The sequence below is a fragment of the Aulostomus chinensis genome, chromosome 2 (genome assembly GCF_037954235.1).
Source record: "Aulostomus chinensis isolate RoL2024-O1b breed Wild chromosome 2, RoL_Achi_v1.0, whole genome shotgun sequence".
Taxonomy (NCBI): domain Eukaryota; kingdom Metazoa; phylum Chordata; class Actinopteri; order Syngnathiformes; family Aulostomidae; genus Aulostomus; species Aulostomus chinensis.
The window spans coordinates 34639420-34660380 of NC_141321.1; the positions used below are offsets into that span (position 1 = coordinate 34639420).

A 20961-nucleotide genomic window follows, 5' to 3' on the forward strand; every position below is an offset into this window, starting at 1 on the left:
ACTGAAAGAACAGGAACATAAAATCTGTAGGAATTATGAATGAACGTGACACGACAAAACCCAATGATCAGGAGCATCCATGGATGTGTGACGTCCCCGAGCTAAACCCGGTGCTGGGTCCATACGGGGTCAAGTAGAACCCGGCGGGCCAAACAGAGAGCATGAGGCAGCGGGTCCGGATGACGCCACAGGGGTCCAGTCCTTGGAACTCCTGCAGAAGCCTTCTACAGTTCAGCAGCTATTTCTAAATGTTTCATGCTAATAAACGGATTTGATGACGTGTGTATTTATAGCTTCCATTCATGGCGGCCGCTGCGTGCTTTGCTCCCAGCGGACTCGAACCTGCGGTTTTCCAGTCACAAGTTTGCTTCCCCTCCCTTCAGGCTGAGGTTCGACCAAATATCAATGGGCCCCTTATCATGGCGGCTCGTGTTTGGGCCCCCAGCACCTCACGTGCAGTAATCCACTCTCCTCACGTTACCCAGTATCTGCCCGGGAACATGACTAGGGGCATAATTTGAGACGCTAACAAAAGCTGCTGCCCTGTAACTCCTTGTTATTGAGGAGAAATAGAAACAATAAAATGTGTGACTTCATTAACTTGTCCTGCAGACCCCCCCCCCCCCCCCCCCGGCCTACAGATGGAAGCTCTTCATGTGACCCACTCAGTCATACTTGTCCTACTTCTCACCACAGGAACGACACTAAACTCTGAGAGTGGAGTCCGTTTGAAAACAGAAAGGAAGATAAAAATTAAAAAACTCAAATATCAAAGTTCTGAAACGAACTTTTACCCTTTAATAATGAAAATGTTGCTAAGATGACGAGTGAGAACCCCAGAATCAAAGAATTTACCCGTCAAATGGGAGAAAACTGAAAGATACTCGAAGTAAAAGGTACTTGAAGTAAAAGATACTCGAAGTAAAAGGTACTTGAAGTAAAAGATACTCGAAGTAAAAGGTACTTGAAGCAAAAGACAAGTGAAGTAAAAGATACTCGAAGTAAAAGATACTTGCCTCCCCGAGGCCTGTGAACGATGCGCCACAACTGTACTTGTTAGAGAAGTATTTCATGTATTTATGGACATTTGTAAGTATTTTTTATCCTTGAGCCCGTAGTTGGACGTCACTGTCCTTATTGTCACCGTGCGGCACCGGCATGTGGGACCCGGTGCCGGAGGACCAGAACCCGTCCCCAGTAGGTGGTGGTCGCCTCCGTCACCGCGCCTGCAGTGTGAGCGGTCGGGGGGCGGAGTTAAAGGTCCGGCTGGCTGCTCGGAGAGAGTCGGCGGCTCATACGGGACCAGCCTGCCCGCCGGAGGAGCACGGAGAGGTAAGCAGAACGTCTGGCTTCTTGAGTGGCTTGTTGCTGTGCTGCCGCGTCCGGTACCGAGTTTTAGAACCTCAGACGAACAAGAGTTAGAAACTGTTTCCGCTGCGGCTCCAACGGCGGGAGCAGAACCGGTGGCCTCGCGGTCCGGGAGCCGCCGCCGGGAGAGACTCGATGGCTCTGGATGCGCTCTTCAGTGACACTAAGACTGTTTAATCAGAGTACCACTACTACTAGTAGTAGTACTACTTCTTAGATTACCACAAATCCATCAGGAGTCTCCTAAGTTCCTGCTCTGAGACTGTAAATTGTGTACTTGTACTGGTGTGAGATGATACTGCAGTATTTTCTCTCTGTACTTCAATGAACTGAACATCCGTGTTGGTCCGGTGCCTGATGACGTCGGTGACTGGCAGGTCACCCAGGTGAGCAGCAGCCAGCGTGAAGGTTCAGTTTAACACAGAACAAAAACTTTGGAAAATGAAACGAATTAAATGGAGGATCGTTTGGTTCTGTGGGCCGAAGGGAGTCGTAGAGCTTTACTACTCCAAACAAAGTGCAACTTGAAGTACTGTGTGATGACAATACACGTTTTTGGGCGTCCCCGCTGAAGCGTGGGGGTGTGGTGCCTTGATTCCCTGGGACAGAAGAAACTGATCCGTTCCTGGAGGATCGATACCACGATCCTGCGCGGCTCCGCGAAACAGAGGTTCCTCACCGGCCCTCGAGTACCGAGAATGAAAATCCAGGTCTGAACTCACTGGTAGCAAAGCAGTGGCTCGTGTGGTGCAGAGTGGACCCACCTTCACCTGAGTCCCTGCCTGCCCTGGATCCAGGTGTTCGGGTTGATGGATGACATCCCAGTCTATGAGGAGCACAGGTGCTCATTCCTCTGAGAATCCAGGAGTCGAAAGTCCTGTAAGCTCAGCTGCTGGTTCTGACGCCGGGCTGTCAGGTGGAGCTGAGGTCGCCGGTTCTGTAGATCAGGTGGTTCCGGTGGTCCCTGGGCTCCTGGTGTTCTTGACTACCAGAGCTGGCAGCAGTGGCTTCGCCTCCTACTGTCCTCAGACAATCAGGTCACGTGACGCTGCGGTCAGGCAGATCCCTCTCCTGGAGCAGCGCCGCCACCCCGGTACCTCAACCTGGGGTGTCAGGCAGGACTCGGCGGGTCGGTCCACTGCTGCAGGAACGCTGGAGACTTCAACTTGAAGGAGCTCAACTCCTGGACCGAGTTTTCTTTATTTACTTCTCTCCCCAAATATGAATATGATTTATGAGCTCATACAACCACTGAAGCTTGTGTGGCAAAGGTCATTCACTCACACACACTCACACACACACACTCACACACACACACACACACACACACACACACACACACACACACACACTGTCACACACTGTCACACACACACTCACACACACACACACTGTCACACACTCACTCACTCACACACACACACTCTCACACACACACTCACACACACACACAGTGTCACACACTCACTCACTCACACACACACACTCTCACACACACACTCACACACACACACAGTGTCACACACTCACTCACTCACACACACACACACTCTCACTCACACACTCACACACACACACGTGAACTGGAGGAAAGATGGATGCCAGCTGAACTCTGGCTCCTCAGTGTCGACTGCTGATACAGAAAAAGGCTCAGTGGCTAAACAACAGAATGATGCCTCTGGGAGATCCATCCTCCATCCATCCATCCTCCATCCATCCATCCATCCATCCATCCATCCATCATCCTCCATCCATCATCCTCCATCCATCCATCCATCCATCCATCATCCTCCATCCATCATCCTCCATCCATCATCCTCCATCATCCTCCATCCATCCTCCATCCATCCTCCATCCATCCATCCTCCATCATCCTCCATCCATCATCCTCCATCCATCCATCCATCCATCCATCCATCCATCCATCCTCCATCCATCCTCCATCCATCATCCTCCATCCATCCATCCTCCATCCATCCATCCATCCATCCATCCATCCTCCATCCATCCTCCATCATCCATCCTCCATCATCCATCCATCCATCCATCCATCCATTATCCATCCATCCATCATCCATCCATCATCCATCATCCACCCATCCTCCATCATCAATCCATCGTCCATCCATCCATCCATCCATCATCCATCCATCCATCATCCATCCATCCATCATCCATCCATCGTCCATCCATCCATCATCCATCCATCCATCCATCCATCCATCCACCCATCCTCCATCATCAATCCATCGTCCATCCATCCATCCATCCATCATCCATCCATCCATCATCCATCCATCCATCATCCATCCATCGTCCATCCATCCATCATCCATCCATCCATCCTCCATCATCCATCCATCCATCATCCATCATCCATCCATCCATCATCCATCCTCCATCATCCATCCATCGTCCTAACTCAGGTCCCTAAGGTCCTCCTTCCAGAGACCCCTGAACGCCTCTGGACCAGCATGTGAGCTGGTCGTTCTCAGACCAGCAGGAAGCTGTAGCTGATGTGATGTGCACTCATCACCTCATCTCACTTGTGAGGCGTTCATGTTTGGTGAAGTTTGAATTCTTTACATTTGCAAAGTTTCTTGTTTTGAGTGGCTGTGACCCCCCCCCCCCCCCGTGTTGCAGTAATGACAGAATGTTTGCAGTCTTGTGGTAAACAGAAATAGCAACATTTCTGAAGGACAAACTTCTCCTTTTGCACCACAGGCAGAAGGGATAGAGGCTGCAGTGTGTGTGTGTGTGTGTGTGTGTGTGTGTGTGTGTGTGTGTGTGTGTGTGTGTGTGTGTGTGTGTGTTATTTCGAGCCCTCTGTGACTTACTGACTGACTTAGTTGTTTCTTGTCAACTACACAGTTGCTGCAGCGGCGGCAGACTGAAGCAGCTCTGATTGAAGCGATGACACGCCGCGTCCCTCACAGCTGTAGCGGACGCCATGTTACCTGACGCTAACACGCGAACTGAGTCAGACCAGTCAGAGCAGACGTCCGTCCCCATTTAGCTTGGTTCTGCTCCAGGTTCCTGGCTGGTAAAGGAAGGTTTCAGAGGCGCTAGATGTGTGCTAAAAGTACCAGGGAGTACGCAGCTGCTGAGGAGGACCAGGCTGATACTGTGTTTGGTACACATGGTTACCAAACACTTAGCGTTGCTCCCTTCTCACATGCCACTGTTTTACTGGTAACATGGAAATAAATTTCCTATTTTCCTCAGACTCTCCGAACAGGAAGAGGAAGTGCTCATCCTGCTGACATCATCTCCCTGTTGCTGCCAGCAGACCTGCCATTCATCTCCAGGTGAGACGCTTCAGTATTCCTCAGCGCTGACACCACTCAGGGAGGGGGTGGGGTTATGGTGTGGGCGGGTTAGGGAGGCGTTATTCCTCATCGACCACTGGCAGCTTTATTGACGGGTCCACATTTGCAGCCACACCTCCTTCTGTCCTCTCCTCCTGCCACCAGGTGGCGTCGGACCCCTCCCACCCCCAAGCGCAGAGTTCCTGTTCTTAATGTGTTTATTTTTAATGTCAGCACTCCAGTATTCCAGCCTGTAGTCCAGAAGACTGAGCAACAGAGAGGCCAGACCCAGTTTCTGAGTGGCTCATGGAAGTGTGGTTCTGCCGATGCCAGTGACTCACTGCCAGGCTTCTGGGCTTCTCCTCCCCTGGCCTCCTGGTCTCCTCCCCTGGTCTCCTCCCCTGGTCTCCTCTCCTAATCCCCTGGAACGGTGAACTCTCCCCAGTAATCAGGCCTGAACCGATCCTTCCAACCCTCTGGCTGCAGGTCGTCTGGCCACACAATTACGCTTAGTAAATAAAAGAATTCAATAAAACCCTTTCCAAGTATCCTCTTGTGATGGACTTCCCTGCGGTCCCATGAAAGCCTCTTGTTGCTCCCCTCAGGCCTGCCAGCTCCAGCCGTGTGCCGGCTCAGTGGCAGTGTGGTTTGGCTGATTCAAGACTGTTGAATGAGTGAGACCGGGTCCAGACGGTTTGGTCCTGGTTCTTTATCAGTGCTGGAGCTTCTACATGCATCGCTGGGTCTACAGCACCAGTGAGCCCCAGCTGTTGACAGACATTCTGGCGGGATCTGCTCTGGGGGCGGGGCAAATCCTGCTGGACTACGTGTTGATGTCCTGAATCTGGATCAGTTCCCTCCGGAGTCGTGAGGCTGTTTCCTCTGGTAACTGTGGGAAACTCCAGGTTCACCAGAGCTGCAGCGTTTGGTGAGGAGCTCATACCGTTAGGGTTATTGTTCTTGTTGTGATTATTATTGTTTACAGTTTAGTTATTGATGTCATGAGTCAACTGGTGTCGTTGAAACAAGCTTAAAGTCACATTAAGATAGAAAACACAGGCTGATGCAGTACTGCTGTCAGAGCATCTCCTACTAGTCTGTAACCCTGTGCAGTACTGCTCACGTGTGGTAGTAGTGGGTATGCAGTGATCGTGTACTGATACTCGGTTCTCTGTACTCTGGTGAGCTCTCCAGGCCGCAGAGGTCAGTACTGGCAGTCACGTTCGTGGCACGAAGACGTCAGCAGTCATTCATTTAGCTGTTGGTATTTTTGCTGATACTGCATTTTAAATGTTATTCACCATATTTAGTAGGAATCGTTGCTGTGATGTCATAATCCAAACTTCATTGGAAGGTCTCTCCCGCGCTCCCCTGAAACGGTGAGACGCGTCAAGTCCTCCGGGTCTCGGCTCCTAGCGAGTGTTTCGATGTGGACGGATTTATGAAACGGCTCCAGCTGAACTCTGCGTGTCCCCCAACACATGCTAACTTGAGAGGGGAGGGGGCGGCGGGCTGGGGGGGCGGCTGGGGGGTGGGGGATTTGCTGCAGGACCCCGAGGAGAGCGGCCTCAGATCTACTCCCCATCACTCCCCAACATTAAAAGGAAGATGTTACTTTGCTGAAAGCACAGAATTTCAATGAGAGCAGGAACAAACACAAACGGTGAAGAATTAATTTTAATATCATTTACGAGATCAAAAGATGGCGGCTGCAGATTCCTCTCAGTGATTCGCTCCTGCACTTCGGCAAACTTTCCACATCAAGCAGGGCGGCGCCGATCTCTGGTGTTGTACCGTGCGTTATCTCTGTGGTCGCTCACCAGCAGGGATTTACTGCTGCTGACGTCTTCCTGGCCTCTGCAGCGTCGCCGTGAAGTGGCGGTTATATGACATGAGGTGCTGCTCCTCCAGCAGAACACGGCCGGAACTGTGACTCTGGTCCTCGTGTTCTCCCGCCTGCTGCGGCGTGAGTGGAGCGTGTGCTCCAGTTTGGCTGCCAGACACACTTCTGGTCAGACTCTCACGCCACCTCGCTCTGCCCGCAGCTGGACGAAGACGCTGAGCCGCCGACGCTTGACGCAGTCGTCAAACTTGAGTTTTGATGATCGATCAGGAAACTTCATCTGCGGAGAAAATGAGCAAGACTTATAGAGCCAGCGGCGCCAGAAGAAGCTCCTCCCACTTCACATCACTGTTAACTTGTTCAGAGTAGCGAGATCGACTGATGGATTTTTGACGTGAAGAAAACAAACAAAACAAGTGAGCAAAATGAAACAGGAACTAAGAAGGGAGGTTCGTGTCTGAGAGCTGGAAGACGCTGGACGTCCGTCTCCATTCCTCCTTCACGACTAATTGACCTTTGACCTCCTTATTGATATCGTCAGCTTGTTTTGATAATCGGATGCAAACTAAAACCCACATCTCCCGAAGATCCAGGGTGCGTCCTACTCTATGGACTCACATCTACCTGGATCACTTGTTTTTCTGAATGAAAATGAAATAGTGTGTGTGTGTGTGTGTGTGTGTGTGTGTGTGTGTGTTCAGTCTCATTTCCCACCGTCTCAGCTGCATTGTGAAGCAAGACAAGGCCAGAGTACAGCTACTACGTGTGTGAAGGGAAGGTTCCGTTGGGTTTACTAAGGGAACCGAGTGTTGGGGGAACCACATTTTACGGGCAGCTTGTGTTTCACTCGGTGTTGCAGGCATGACATCAGTGTCTGTGCTGGGACAGGAAAATCTGATCCCACTGTCATAAAAGCAACACAATAATGAAATGACATCACAGCGGCCGGTAATTAAATGAGCAGACTGCTGTCCTGGAGCTTTTACAGGGCTGGGAGCCGGCGTGCAGCCGGGCCACAAACACGGAACCAGGAAGTCGGTGGCCGGAGCCCCGCACGTGTGCGATGGCGGTTGATTCAGGGTCAGACGCTCATTTCCAGCCTCACGCTATCACCACACTGCTGCCTCTCTGCGGAGGCTCCTGCTGAACGCAGCCCCTCAGCGCCTGGGATGTTGGCTGGATGACGGATGACAGTTTAAGCCGTCTAATCTGCGCCGGCCCTCAGCCTGCCGTTAAGTGGCTTCGCCGCCGCTGGAGGGGGATGACTTTGATTGTTACATTTCAGGCAAAAACTCATCAGCAGAGGCCTGCCTCTGACCGCTGATGATCCATCACCCTCGAATGTTGTTATTACGGACTGAGCGACATTCAGGGCCGGAGCAGATTAGTAGTTTGGCGAGGAGGCTGGTGAACGGTACTCACAGCCAGTAGAGCTTTTAAATGGCGTTTTTATGCCTCGGCGCCTGGACCAGAGGCCTCGTGTCAGGATGTTCCAGTCTCGTCGACGTAAGATGATTTTTGAAAGGATCTTAAAATGCACTTGATATTTGATGAAAACATGACATCAGTAGTTTGAGATGCTTTCTGAAATTCACTTGAAGAAGGCAGTCCAGGCCGCGCAGAAGAGGAGTGGCCTGGTAAACAGCAGGCGTGTCTGGACGTTGAACAGGTAAAGGTGGAGGGAGGTCTGGAGGAAGTGCTGTCAGACAGTTGTTCTGGTTCTTCAGGACCAGCTACTGGACGTGTTGCTGCTTCTCTGGAGAAGAAGAAAGAAAGTTTGGTGATAACCAGGAAGGCGATGGCGGTGCACACAGCTGCTCAGTGGTGTGAGTCAAAGATGGGCGGAGCTTAGCTGAAGAAGATGTTTGCAGAGAAGTTGAAAACCACCTGAAGTGAGTGCAGAAACCCCAGGACAAAGCGTCCGTCATTGAGCAGCCTCTCGAGGAGACGCAGCGGCAGGTGGTGTTGTTGGCGCCGTTAACTTCTGCTCGCCGTGTCTGAGCAGCATTTGCATAAGAAAATGCTAATTTCATTGCTACTTCTTTCATGTAGCTGCTGCTCCATTATGTTTTCTTCTAAATTGTCATTCGCCTCCGTTACATCAAAGAAAACTCACATGAAGAAGTTACTGTGTGTGTGTGTGTGGGGGGGGGGGGGGCAGTGCTACTGTAAACAGCAAACCGTTAAAGACTAGAGTCAGTAAACAAGCCTGAGCCGACTGCTCCGCCTCCCCCGGGGACCTGGTCCACCACACAGCCTGCATGTTTATCATGTAGAAGTTCCCTGAAGAACTTTAAGGAGAACTCGGTTTATCAGCACTTCAAAGAATGTCCGGGCTCGCCGGCGGGGAAGTCTTCTATCAGCCGGGCTCGCGTAGCCTTGAGCAGCACCACCTCTCCCTCCCCGCTGATGGAAACGATGCAAATAAGCTGCTGGAGGAAAAAGGAAGAGAGCGGAGGAGAGTCAGATGAGCAGAGCTGGAGGGGAAGAGGAAGAATGAGGAACGTGGAAGGAACCTAATCTGTGTCATCAGTCAGTGATGAAACGAACACTTAGATCCTCCAGGAGATGGTGGTGAATGCACCGCCAGTTTCAGAACCTTCAGAACCAGGACGCTCACACCTCAGCTGTCACGGCTCACCGAGGGTCGGTAAGGGTGCTGCATGCTGGGTAGCATCAGCATGAAGCCTCGCTGATTCGCTGTCAGCGGGACTAGAGCAGAGGTCACCGCGGGGTCAACACAATTAGGGATGAGAGCATCGTCACTAATGAGGAGGAGGGATGAAAGATTCGCCAATTACTCAACGCTACTTTGTGCTGAAGCGACCTGGCGCGCCTGATTAACCTTCAGCAGCTTTGACTTTGTTCTCCACGCAACAAGACGCTGTTAATTAGTACCAGCGATGCTCTGAGGGCTTCTTGGAATTTACTGTTTTTGGGTTTATTGGGGTCAACAGGTCGGCGTCAGGGGCAACCTGCCTCACGCTGCAGGATAATCTGGCTGAGGCGTCCTGTAATCTGAGGGTCAGGTTGTTCTACATTAATATTGTAAGTGATTAAATCAGGAGGAGCTGATATTCTGGTGGGGGGGGGTCATTTTTTTTCTGTCATTATTTAAAAATGCTCCGCCTCTCATGTTTGTCCTGTAAAACGCTTGAAACATAAAGCAGGTGGAGAAGCAGGGCCTTCAGCTTGATTCAGGTGAAGAGAGTCAGCAGCCCCGCTGAAGCAAACCTGTCCTGAACCGGCAGACAGTGGCTCATCCTGCCCGCTCCGTCCCGGGTCGGTTCACACACTCAACGTTTGCTCAGCAGTTGAAGATTAATGTTGATGTTGGCGAGTGTTGCTGGTCGCTCCTCTGCCGCTGGCAGCCCCGCCGCTACCGAAACAGGAAGTACTTTGCTTGTTAGAGCAACCAGCAAACTCTGCTTTCACCACGTCCCGTCATCGTCGTTTTGCGGTGGTAAATACCTCTCTGGGCTTCACCACATGCTGACTTCATTAAGGCCGATGTCCTGCTGCTGAACCTGTCTCTCCCTCAGCTCAGTGCGTCTGCGCTCCTGTAGAACTGCAGTTGTGTTCACAACACTTTCATACTTGCAGGAGCTGCAGGTCAACTGAGAGCCGGACAGCAGAGCTGACATGCAAATTCATTTGAAAGAGAAAATTGATGCAACTTTTGATCTTCTGTCGTTTGAAGCGACCTCGTTCTTCGTAGCTCAGTGGCCGTGTGGAGGCGCCGCCGCCGTCCCACCTGCACCTCTCCAGCTCTGGTCAAGTGAAACTGCGTCTTGTTTGTTAAGTCTGACAACATGTGACTTGCTGTAGATGAGGCTCGCTGTGTCCCCGGAGTCTCCGCTGGCTGCCAACCGCTTGCTAACGACAGCAGAATTTGTTATTTTTGCACAGACAAACTCGCTCCAACGTTTCCAGTCTTAATTCAAGGCTCCACGAACTCCGCCTACAGTCGTCGAGTCAAAGCAAACCAGAAGATTCCGATCATTCTAACTGCTGGCGTCGTCTGATCAAACTGCAGCGATTGGTTGCCTAACACCTACCAGTCCGTGTGGCTCCTGTAGAAGGAGAGATGGAGACCTCCGGGCTCCGTTTACCAAACAACCTTAAGCTCCGCGCTGCTGTTGTGAAGGCGTCGCCGATGTAAAATCCCCCGCCGTCCAACCTTGGAAAAGAGTGTTTCACACCCTCACAAAGCCTGGTCATGCTTCCAAAGAACCACAGGAATTGGATTTCATGGGTGAGATAAAGACGAGAGCGTTTGGCTGCAAGTTTCGCTCCGGGGGCTGAGCACTTCTTGTTGGGGTGTGTGTGTGTGTGTGTGTGTGTGTGGGTGTGTGTGTGTGTGTGTGTGTGTGGGTGGGGTGGGGGGGTGCATTTAGAGAAGGTCAAGAGGGAGGGAATCTGCTGTACCAGTGTGTAGATATTTAGTAACTCGTGGAAACAATATTCCAGTATTTGCTGTAAACGTTCTGATATTGCCCCCCCCCCCCCCCCCCCCCCCGGGATGTTTCTATTTTAAGTCTACAATTCTAGTGTCCCATGGTGCTCAGCAACTGGGCCTTGTGTTAGTTTGTGTGCCTGCAGCCTGGTCGTCCTGACAACCACATCACTTAGATGGAAGTCGAACATGTAAGAGCCTGAAAAGATGCAGCAAAAATCAACAATCCAATATGGCTGCCACAGGAAGTGAACGTCCAGACAGTTAGCACGAGCGATGAGCCACTCTGGTGTCGACTGCTGAAGCAGATTTGTTCACCTTCCATCAGAACTATCAGTTTCTCCATCGTTTCTGTTGATTCTTTCCTCCTCTGCACTCCAAACGTTTCTCTCTGTTTTCTGGATATGCTGGCTCGTGCTGCGTTCAAGTCCCACACTGGAGCTCCTACTTCTCGCTGCAGAAGCTGAAACGAGACTAAATCGGTGTCATGCTAGCTGTTAACGGCACGTGCGTGACTGCCGTGGCTCCACTTGGGTAATAAAAGCGATTCTAAACACAAAGGACGTCACAGAAGAGTTTTTAAGCTCAAGTTAAAACACGTCTCTGTTCCTCTCTTCTCCATCTTCTTGTCAAAATCAGTTTCATGGCACATTTTGGTACAAACAATGTGATACTCTGCTAATTAGGGCTGAATGGTTTGTGAAGTAATATCTGCTTGTGATTATTTTGACTAAAGTTGAGATATGATGTGCAGCGTCAGGGGGGATTGTTGTTTTTTACATTGTCATTCCAATTTTAATGAAAAACCCCATTTGAATGACAAAAGTGTGACTGAACAAATATCACACCTCCCTGAGATTTGATAATTACAGTCGGTCATATTATAATTTGCAATTAATCCTGATTAGCTGTGCAGCCGTCCTGCTAATCCCTCCCACAGTAATGAGGCGGCCACTGGCGCCCAGTAAAACCACACTACTGGTTGAACAGTCTGAAGACCTGAATCTCAGAAAGATTTCTACATTTAATGGAAAACCTCAAACAAATTAAACTGAACTCAGCCATCAGCAGCGTTCCCTCCCGTTCTGACTGCACCAGCAGAGCGGATTCCTGGAAATGATGATTTCTTTTATTTTTTTTAAATATTTGCATCTTCCCATCAAATCATCCAGATTGTAATCAGATAAATCCTCGTGACCTTTAAATCCTGAACAAGCAAGGAGTCTTTGTCTGTTACGTGCTGTATCCTGAACTGACTTGGCCGGATCAGCTGGGATCTGGCCGGTTGAGGACAGCGGCTGCAGGGTTCGACCAAACCCTGCACGCTCTTCCAAACCATTCGCCATTATCTTATTAGAATGTATCTTTTAGATGAAGGAGGAGAAAATAAGCGTGTGAGACGGCGGCGTTTGTTCCACGGGAGGGAGGAAGAGTCCTGTATGTCCTGTCTTTGATTCTTCCTCTGTCTGCCGTATGGTGCCAGAACTCAGTTGCTGATATTGGATCAAATAAAGAGAGGGCAGTCAAATCAACAGATTTCCTCTGACTAATGTTTGTTCCATGTCCCCAAGCTGTGAACTGGAGTTGGGCTTTGGTGACTCGCCTCTGGACTCCACATGCTGCAGTAATCCCGCAGCGGTAGGATAAAGCTGGGCTTCGCCTCGCTCTCTGCCTCCTCCTAGATCAGATGAGATTAGGAAAGAGCTAAGAAGCTCTGGGGAGGCTGGACTCAGAACCACTCGGGCTGAGGGGCAGGGGAGGGAAAGAGTGGGAGAAGAGAGGCGAGTTGACTGAGGGCTGCTGGGCTGAATGCTCACTTTGGGGAATGGAGGATCCGCTGTGAGCCACGGAGTCGAGGTATGTGATGAGGTAGATACCACGTTGGTCCGGAGGTTCTCGGTACGCGCTTGTGTCCTTCCTGTTGTGTTTACGTAGATCCAGAGGTGATGAATTGAAGAGAGTCAGATTAAAAAAGGACTGCCATTGTTGAAGTGCTGGGAGCTCAGATGTTTGGAGGAAGAAGCTGGAGGTGTCTCCTCCTCGACCCTGGGCGACGGGACGAAGCACCTCGCTGGCGTCCTGGTGTGAGTCCCATCACCTGGAAACAGGCTCCCTCAGGATTCCTCATCTCAGTTCCAAAGAGTTGAAGCTTTTTAACCTTTTTCTTTTTCGATGGCGTAAAACCTGCATGTGAATATGACACTGGTGAATTTTGCCGTGTTTGTGTGTCTTAAATGAGACCAGCGAGGATGTGGAGGACAGTGAATACACAATCACATGATCCACTTCTGCTCACCAGAGCTGATTCACTGATTCAATCATCCAAAATCACACGGAACAATCCCAGTGGCTGCTGGGGGAGGAACCAGGAGATGACCACTTCCTGTAGGACTACAAAATTTCCCCAGGAGATTCTGAGTAGCAGAAATGGAAAGTGAAGCCCAGAGCGGCACCTCGGGTCTCACCAAGCTAACGTAGAGGAGACTAAATGTTTTTGGGTCTTTATTTATTTTCTTGTTCTTTGAAATCAGCTGGAAGCGAGTCTTCGGTCACCAGAATCGTACTTGGTCGTTTGTCGCAGGCAGGCGGGGGAGCGTCCATCTCCTGACTGCTTGGATGTTTTGGTTGTTCAGCGGCTGAAATGTTCTGTGTGTTAAATATGTCTCATTAACCAGTGACGAACCTCTGTTTCTCGCTCTCTTTCAGCGAGCCATGCCGCGCTGCAGCTGGATTAACAGCACTGCTGGTGGGACTGCGTGCTAAGGAGCGTCTCTGGAACTCAACCCGCCCGTCAACAATCATCTTCCTCGTCTGTTAGTGGAAATTGTTTTTGGCGATGGGGAGGAAGAAGATCCAGATCACTCGCATCGTCGATGAGAGGAACCGCCAGGTGAGTGGACTTTGGAGAGCAGTGTCCTGATGATGCGGCGCCCAGATTTGCATCTGAACTCTGAGATGGAAGCTGGTTTGCTTCAAAAAATGGCATTCACGCGCTGCATCTGCTGGTCTTCAGCCAATCAGCAAACACTTAGAAACCACCTGCCCTCCAGGAAGGAGATGAAAAGGTTCCTCAAATGGGGGTCCTGAGAACTAAAATGGTTCCCAGATCCTGAGGTCCAGACATGCCTGGAAGTGGTCCTTTCCCCAGCAGTTTAAGAGGTTTGAAAAAGTTCCTCCAGTCTGAAGGAGCCAGCGAGGGAGAGCTGTCCTCTGGATGAGGAACAGAGAAACCGCTTCTCAGATTCTAGTTTTCATGTTAATTTTCCCTGATCTTGCGACACCAAGAGCAGAACTGCACAACATCAGGACTAAAGGGTCCACCTACTCCTGGGGTTGGTGCCCGTTGTTTCTGTTGTCTCACAGCATCACAAAGGAAGACTTACAATCATTACTTAGTGTAGCTTCCCCAGTTTCTGGTGCTGGAAGGTTTCCCCCTCACTGACGTGTTGATTATTGCATCTGAATCCCAAGATTCGACTCCAACAAGGTCACGATCCAAGAGACCAACAAGCAAAGTGGAAGTTTCACGTTTTAAAAATAGCGTTCCCTGTAGATCAAATATTATGAGTGTGCTGGCGGCAGCTGGCTCAGTGACAGATTGTGAAGGGATCCCTCAAGGAACCCTCGGTGGATTCCCCACGGTTGCAGTTTTGTTTTGTTTTTTTAACTTTTGACTGTACAGTGGTCACAGCTGGTGGCGAGGCAGTCATTTGGGGTTAGCTGGGTCCGGACGGCACCCTGTCATTAGCAGGGTGTGTCAGTGTCAGGGACACACAGCGCCTTCTCTCCTCGCCGTCTCCTTGCTCAGCCACACTGCTGCCCACTGGAATCCCTGTCTGTCTGTCCGCTCTATATATAACACCCCCAGCAGCACAGCAAATACCAGCCTGTCTGGAAGGACGTTGCGGGCGCTGGAAATAGGGATGTGGCTGGAAAATAAATATCGATGATGTTTATGTTTGATGTTTGGTTGTTTTGGCGGGAACGTTTTTAGATAGACGCTGGCTCGGCTTTGGCCTGTGCACCATCACTGGGGCCTGCTGTATATTTAGGCTCTTTACTCTATTTTGAGAAGTTGGTTTCTATTTTTGCTCGTGTGTCAAGTGCATCAAGCTTTTTGACTGATCGTCATACCACGAAACACTGCAGAACAATGTAGTTCACCGTTAAATCCACAGGAACCTGGTGAGGTCCTGTAGGACAGAGGGCAGCACAAAATGACTTTGATACACATCCCCACAAAAATTACACCCCAGTACAATGTGACCATTCCCTCCAGTATGACAGACTGGTGTGCAGGCCTCGTGTGAGATGAGTAACAGCCATGGAAGCTCATTGATGGGTGATGAGATGAAGAAGCCGTTGATGGTGCAGCAGTCTGGACTGAAAGCAAATACACATGAATGTAGTATTAGCTGCCACAGAGGAATACAGAAGTACACGATTGGAGTATTTGTATTAACTACATCTCTGAACAGTAGAGGCACAGTCGTTAATTTGATCAAGCCTGAGAATCTTGAAGGTGACCGTTACAGAAGTGGAAAACCTTGCTGGTTCCTTCTGCCGGCCCTGATGTCACGTCCACCGGGACGTTCCAGCAGAAACCATCTTCCAGGTTCCTGTCATCCCCTCCAGGGACTGAAGTTCTCCATCTCCTCCCTCCATCTCCTCCCACGTCCTCCCTTCCCATTCTCTCCCTCCTTGTGTGACACATTCTGAATTGTCTGGCAGGAAGATGCAGGCGCTGAAAATAGGGACGTGGCTGGAAAATAAATATCAGTGTGTATTTTTGATGTGGGCTTGTGTTGGCCGGCGCTTTCTAGATACCTCGGCTGCTGCCGGAGCACCGTCCCTGGAGCCTGCTGGATACTTAGGCTCTTGCACCCTATTTTGGGTTTGAGCTCTTCTTTATCTGCCATGTGTTTTTAGCTAGAATCCGTCTTTTCCAGTCCTCACACCAGTTAGCGCTACGATCAGCACCCTCCAGCCTCCTCAGCATCTCCATGCTAATCATCAAGGGAGTGGAAAGATTACCGCTGTTTTCCTCACCCACATCTCCCGCCGCCCTCCTCATCTGTCACTCAGACAGGCACGTTTGTCTCTCCAGCCTGCTATTGACTTGATTGACTCTGTCAGTAACCCTTCGAACGCGCAGATGAGCAGCTGATTGTGTTGTCAAATAGTTTGAAATTTAAATTAGTTTCCAAAGTTTTTGCATAGTTCCAGGTGTGTTGAAGGGGGACCGTTGGATCCTGCTCAGCATGACATGCCCACCTGCCTTCACGGGTTTCTAGTGGTGGCTTTAAGAACCAGATCGCTGATACAAGCAGCCAAAAGGTTCTTCTGCCCCTCACGTTGCCAGAGTGTCTCACGTAAGCGACTAACGGAAGGTGCAACTGGGATATTTACCACTTAGACATTGAATATTTGCGTTTCCATAAAAATATCAAGCGAACTATTGGTGAACCAAGTGTTTTGTACTTGTTTTCAACTGCTTTTGTTGCTATGGGCAACCAGTGAGCACAGCTACTAAAAATTTGGCCTCTGAGGTTCTTTGTCAGGTTCAACAACGCAACTTTCATGACAAACACACAGTTGGCTGAATCCCAGCTTTCATCACGTACCGTCATCTAGCAGAGAACGTTACGTCATCCCCTGCTGGTGCATCCAAAGAAAGAACTCAGCCATTTTTCTGCAATTTCATAATTTCATGGATAATTCATGTAAACTGGAGTGGGCCCTGGTTTCTGTCTTTCAGGTGACTTTCATGAAGAGGAAGTTCGGTCTGATGAAGAAGGCCTACGAGCTGAGCGTCCTGTGTGACTGTGAGATCGCTCTCATCATCTTCAACAGCTCCAACAAGCTGTTCCAGTACGCCAGCACCGACATGGACAAAGTTCTCCTCAAGTACACCGAGTACAACGAGCCTCATGAGAGCCGAACCAACGCTGACATCGTCGAGGTGAGCGGCAGCGCCGTGATGTCACCGCGAGTGTTTGCAAAGGTTTCCTCAGGTCAAAGACGTGTGAGCCATTTGTGTGGAGGAGACTTGACTCAGTAGTTCAGTTTGTGGCCGCTGAACGTGACTTTTATATTTTTGCTCCAGAAATGATAGAAAGGAGAGAGAGAGAGAGATGATGCTGTTTGTTTCTCGGACGAAGCCAGAAGAGAAGAAACAGAGAGAAAAGAGAGAGAAAGTAATGCAGGATGGAAAGAGAGGAAATAAAGAGATGCAGCAGGAAGGAGAGGGAGAGGATTTACACTCAAATTCTTATTTTTCTATCAAGGTTGAAAAGTCCTAAATGTCTGATGGGCACTTTGGGCTTTAGAGAGGTGACTTTGTCCAGCGAGGGAGCGCTGAAGTTCATTTAGTTGGATCAGAACCAGACCAGGACCGGGAGTGCAGGGATGGAAGAGATCTGCCACAGATGTGTTTGGTTCGTTAAAAAATGAAAGTTGGAAAATAAGAACTTCGACGTTTCCTGAGTCAGATGTGAGGACAAGCCGGCCGGTCGAGTTCTCGCTTGCCGAATGAAGGTGTTGTCAGTGTGGCTGCCGGTCGATCTGAGTGAAGGCAGATTATTGTCACTGGTGAATTCCGTCATGGCCTTGTTAAAACAAGAATGTGTGCGGAGCTGCAGAGTCAACGAAGCCTGAAGAAAACATCTTCCGTTGGTAAGAATCACACCTCACCGAGAGGATGAGTTCATCCTCATGAGTTGCGTGTTCAGACGGATCTAAACCGACATCCTCAACGTCTCACTGACTCCAGCTCACAGGGAGAAAAGTTTCGAAGACTCCTGATATTGATTACAAGTCCTGTTGCCCCCCCAACCCCTGGTCTAGCATTGACCGCCGGGTCTAGCCAGGACGCACATGTGGGTCTGTGGTCTGAGTCACCGTCGCCGGCGTCATCGGCGCGGTGACGCCTGCATCGTGGTCCCTGAGCGGCGCTGTCCTGTCGCCTCCCACAACATGTACTCATCTCTGCTGCTGCTGCCATGAAATATGAATGAACCTCATGACTCACTTTCTGACTGTTTATGTAAGCCTCTCTCTCACACACACACACACACACACACACAGACACACACACAGACCTGGATACTGCTGATTGTAAAACCTTCAACTGTAAGTTGGAAGTTTAGCTTCTCAAACAGTTGGTGTGTTTCTGTTCTGAGACTCTTCCTCTCCTCCAGGCCTCACTGTCGTCTCTCCTCAGAGGTTTACAGTCAATATCCCCTCTCCAGGGGCCGATTAGACTTACAGACAAAAAACCTAAACCCCGCAGCGTCTAAACCTGTTCAAGTCTGTGAACTGTCAAAGATGCTGGATCCTGCAGGCTGTCATCCGCTCCTGAACCACAAGCAGACACCTGTGCTAACCTGCGTCGGCTCCAGCAAACACACGCCAGGTGGGATGCGCCTGCTTCCAGTCCTCATGTGTTTTCTCCCATGAATGTCACGAATGGACACGCTGGTTAAACAAAGCCTGCAACTCCGGCAGGCTGTTTTACATCCTCACCTGGGCCTTTTTGCAACATTTAGCCGCGATATTTGACTGATGTGTAACGTGACTCCCGCTGGCAGCAGCAGACCTGCCTGGTGGGAGGGAGCGAGAGGAAGATTGTGGAGGGTTACCAGTAAACCGAACATGGAGGAGAGATCCAATCCTCCCTTTCCATTAAAGAATAAAGATCCTGTCTTGTAACTTCATCCATTCTTCAACACCTGAATGAGGGCTGTCTCATCAAAATCCCTCGTTACCAGACAGACAAAAATTGTTTCGTAAAAGACGTGAATTTAAAGCAACAAAACCGATTGGAAGCTTGCAGCCGTTCGTGAAGTTTCTTCTCGTTAATCAGGAGAACACGTGTGTGTGTGTGTGTGTGCGTGTGCGTGTGTGTGTGAGTGTGTGTGTGTGTGTGTGTGTGTGTGTATGTGTGTGTGTGTGTACTGAGGGTCCGTGTAGCTCACACCGCCTTGGTGGTCACGTCTGCAACTTCCTCTCCTTAAAGTCTCAATTTTTCATTTTCATTTAAAAAGAAATGTAGTTCTGAGTTCTGTTGCTAGTTCCTCCTGACACACAGCAGCTCTGCTCTGTCCAGACAAGTGTTGCACACGGCAGACTGCACGTAGCAGGAAGTAAAGTGAAGTAGCTGGTTGATTTCAAAATAAAATAACCTGGCAGGGGTGGCTTGGTGGAGCAGTGGTCCTCCCTGTGGCCCCCCAGCAAGAAGGTTGTGGGTGGAGCCCCGGCTGCAGCACGGGATCTTTCTGTGTGGATTCTCCATGTTCTCCCTGTTCCTGCTGGGTTCTCTCTGGTACTCCAGCTTCCTCCACAGTCCAAAGACATCAAGAGGGACCAGGTTAATCCAGACTCTAAATTGACCGTAGGCGTGGCTGGGAGAGCCAATGGTTGTCTGTCTCTATGTGTTGGCCCTGCCATGGACTGGTGACCTGTCCAGGGGGAAGGCTGCTGGGATAGGCTCCACCCCCACCACCCTCAACAGGAGGAGAGGGGGAACATGGATGGAGGTATAACCTGCAGACTCTGTTACGTGTTCCATCTCTGCGAGCTGATAAGCAGCGGCGCGTGGTGACACCAGCCAGTCAGAGGGTTTTCATGACAGACAACAAGAGATGTTGAAAAACCGCCTGAGAGTTTGTTCGTCCACATCTGCAGCTCACAGGAGACGAGGTGAAGAAGGGAGGGTGGAACTACTGCATGGGTTTGAATTCATTTGGAGGACAGAACCACACTGAAAGCGGCTCCGGTGGAAAGGTGGTGACCTGCCAGAGGTTCAGAACAACACTCGTCTGCACCTTGAAATAATTCACTAGAATGTTTGGTGATTGAATGGTGACAAGGATGAAGGATCTCCAGGTCTCCAGGAGGAGACGGTGGAGCCGGGCTTCTTCACCTCTGCAGCTCAGCCGAGCCAAACAAGAACCAAGTCCAAACTGGTCAGCTGATCTAAGCGACACATGACCTTGTGTCATGATAACGAGACAGATGAGTGGGCAGCAGAGCTGAGTTCATCTGAGCAGCCGTCCAGAGCTCTGCAGCGCCGGTGAACCAGAGCCGAAACAGGAAGTGACAGCGACGTCACACTGACAGCCAGCACAGCGTCGGGTTCACCCGTTAATCAGACTTCACTAAGAACTGTCCATTGAAGGTGTTCGAGCTCAGCTCCGCCAGAGATGTGGTGAATCACATGTCACCCCCTCCATGCAGGCCCTATTATTAGCCATCAAGGGGGGGGGGGGTTGTTCTATCTTTGATGGAGCCCCAATGCCAACAACACACCACTCTCACATGTTGAGATGCTTAACGGAGGAGCTCATGACTCGTGGTGGCGGCCATCCTGAGGAGATCCACTAAAGCCCACTTTGACATTTAAGATGATGAGGACCCCCCCCCCCTCACACACACACACACACACACAGAAACCAGCCACTTATAGCACCATGACCAGATCCCTGGAGACCCTGCAGTCTGCCCCCCCCCCCCACACACACACACACACACACGCCCACAGCCCTGTGACCTGATTACATCTAACCGTGAATCATCGTCAGACAGAGATGTAAACGCTACCTGATGAAGCGCTGTAGCGCCGGCGGAGTCAGAGATTTCATCCTCAGGTTCACCGCTTTGCTAGTACGAGAGCAGTAAAACAGACCTGTAGAAAGGTCAACTGCACCTCTGACCTTTGACCCCATGCGTGGATTTGAGCCATCACTGTCTAAGAACAATGAGAAGTCCTCTGAGCTCTAAAGTCAAACTACCCATTTATTCACACGTTTACCAAAACCTGTTTGGATTTTAAAGAGCAGTTTGGCCATGTGGATTTGGATGATTATACAAATTAAGTTCAATTTTTTTGTGTATATTCCTTTATTTTGAAAAACTCTACTTTGGGTTTTGTCAGGGATGTTCTAGTTATGGTTACACTCATCCGTCCCAGAACAAAGAAGACTAGA

General features: G+C 50.2%; 1 protein-coding gene across 5 annotated transcripts in view; it reads left to right on the forward strand.

Moving 5' to 3' along the window:
• Positions 1-1274: 1274 nt before the first annotated feature.
• Positions 1275-20961, forward strand: part of LOC147269800 (myocyte-specific enhancer factor 2A-like) — a 29427-nt gene continuing 9740 nt past the window's right edge. For 2 of the 5 annotated variants that reach the window (XM_086190797.1, XM_086190822.1), the window contains exons 1-4: positions 1275-1332; positions 4594-4676; positions 13682-13865; positions 16734-16937. In XM_086190797.1, the coding sequence (XP_086046923.1) occupies positions 13812-13865; positions 16734-16937 (258 nt within the window). In that variant the 5' untranslated portion in view covers positions 1275-1332; positions 4594-4676; positions 13682-13811. Of the gene's footprint in view, positions 1333-4593; positions 4677-12736; positions 12833-12910; positions 13060-13681; positions 13866-16498; positions 16637-16733; positions 16938-20961 lie in introns of those variants that run through there. The other 3 variants (XM_086190815.1, XM_086190807.1, XM_086190831.1) reach the window with 3 other exon arrangements.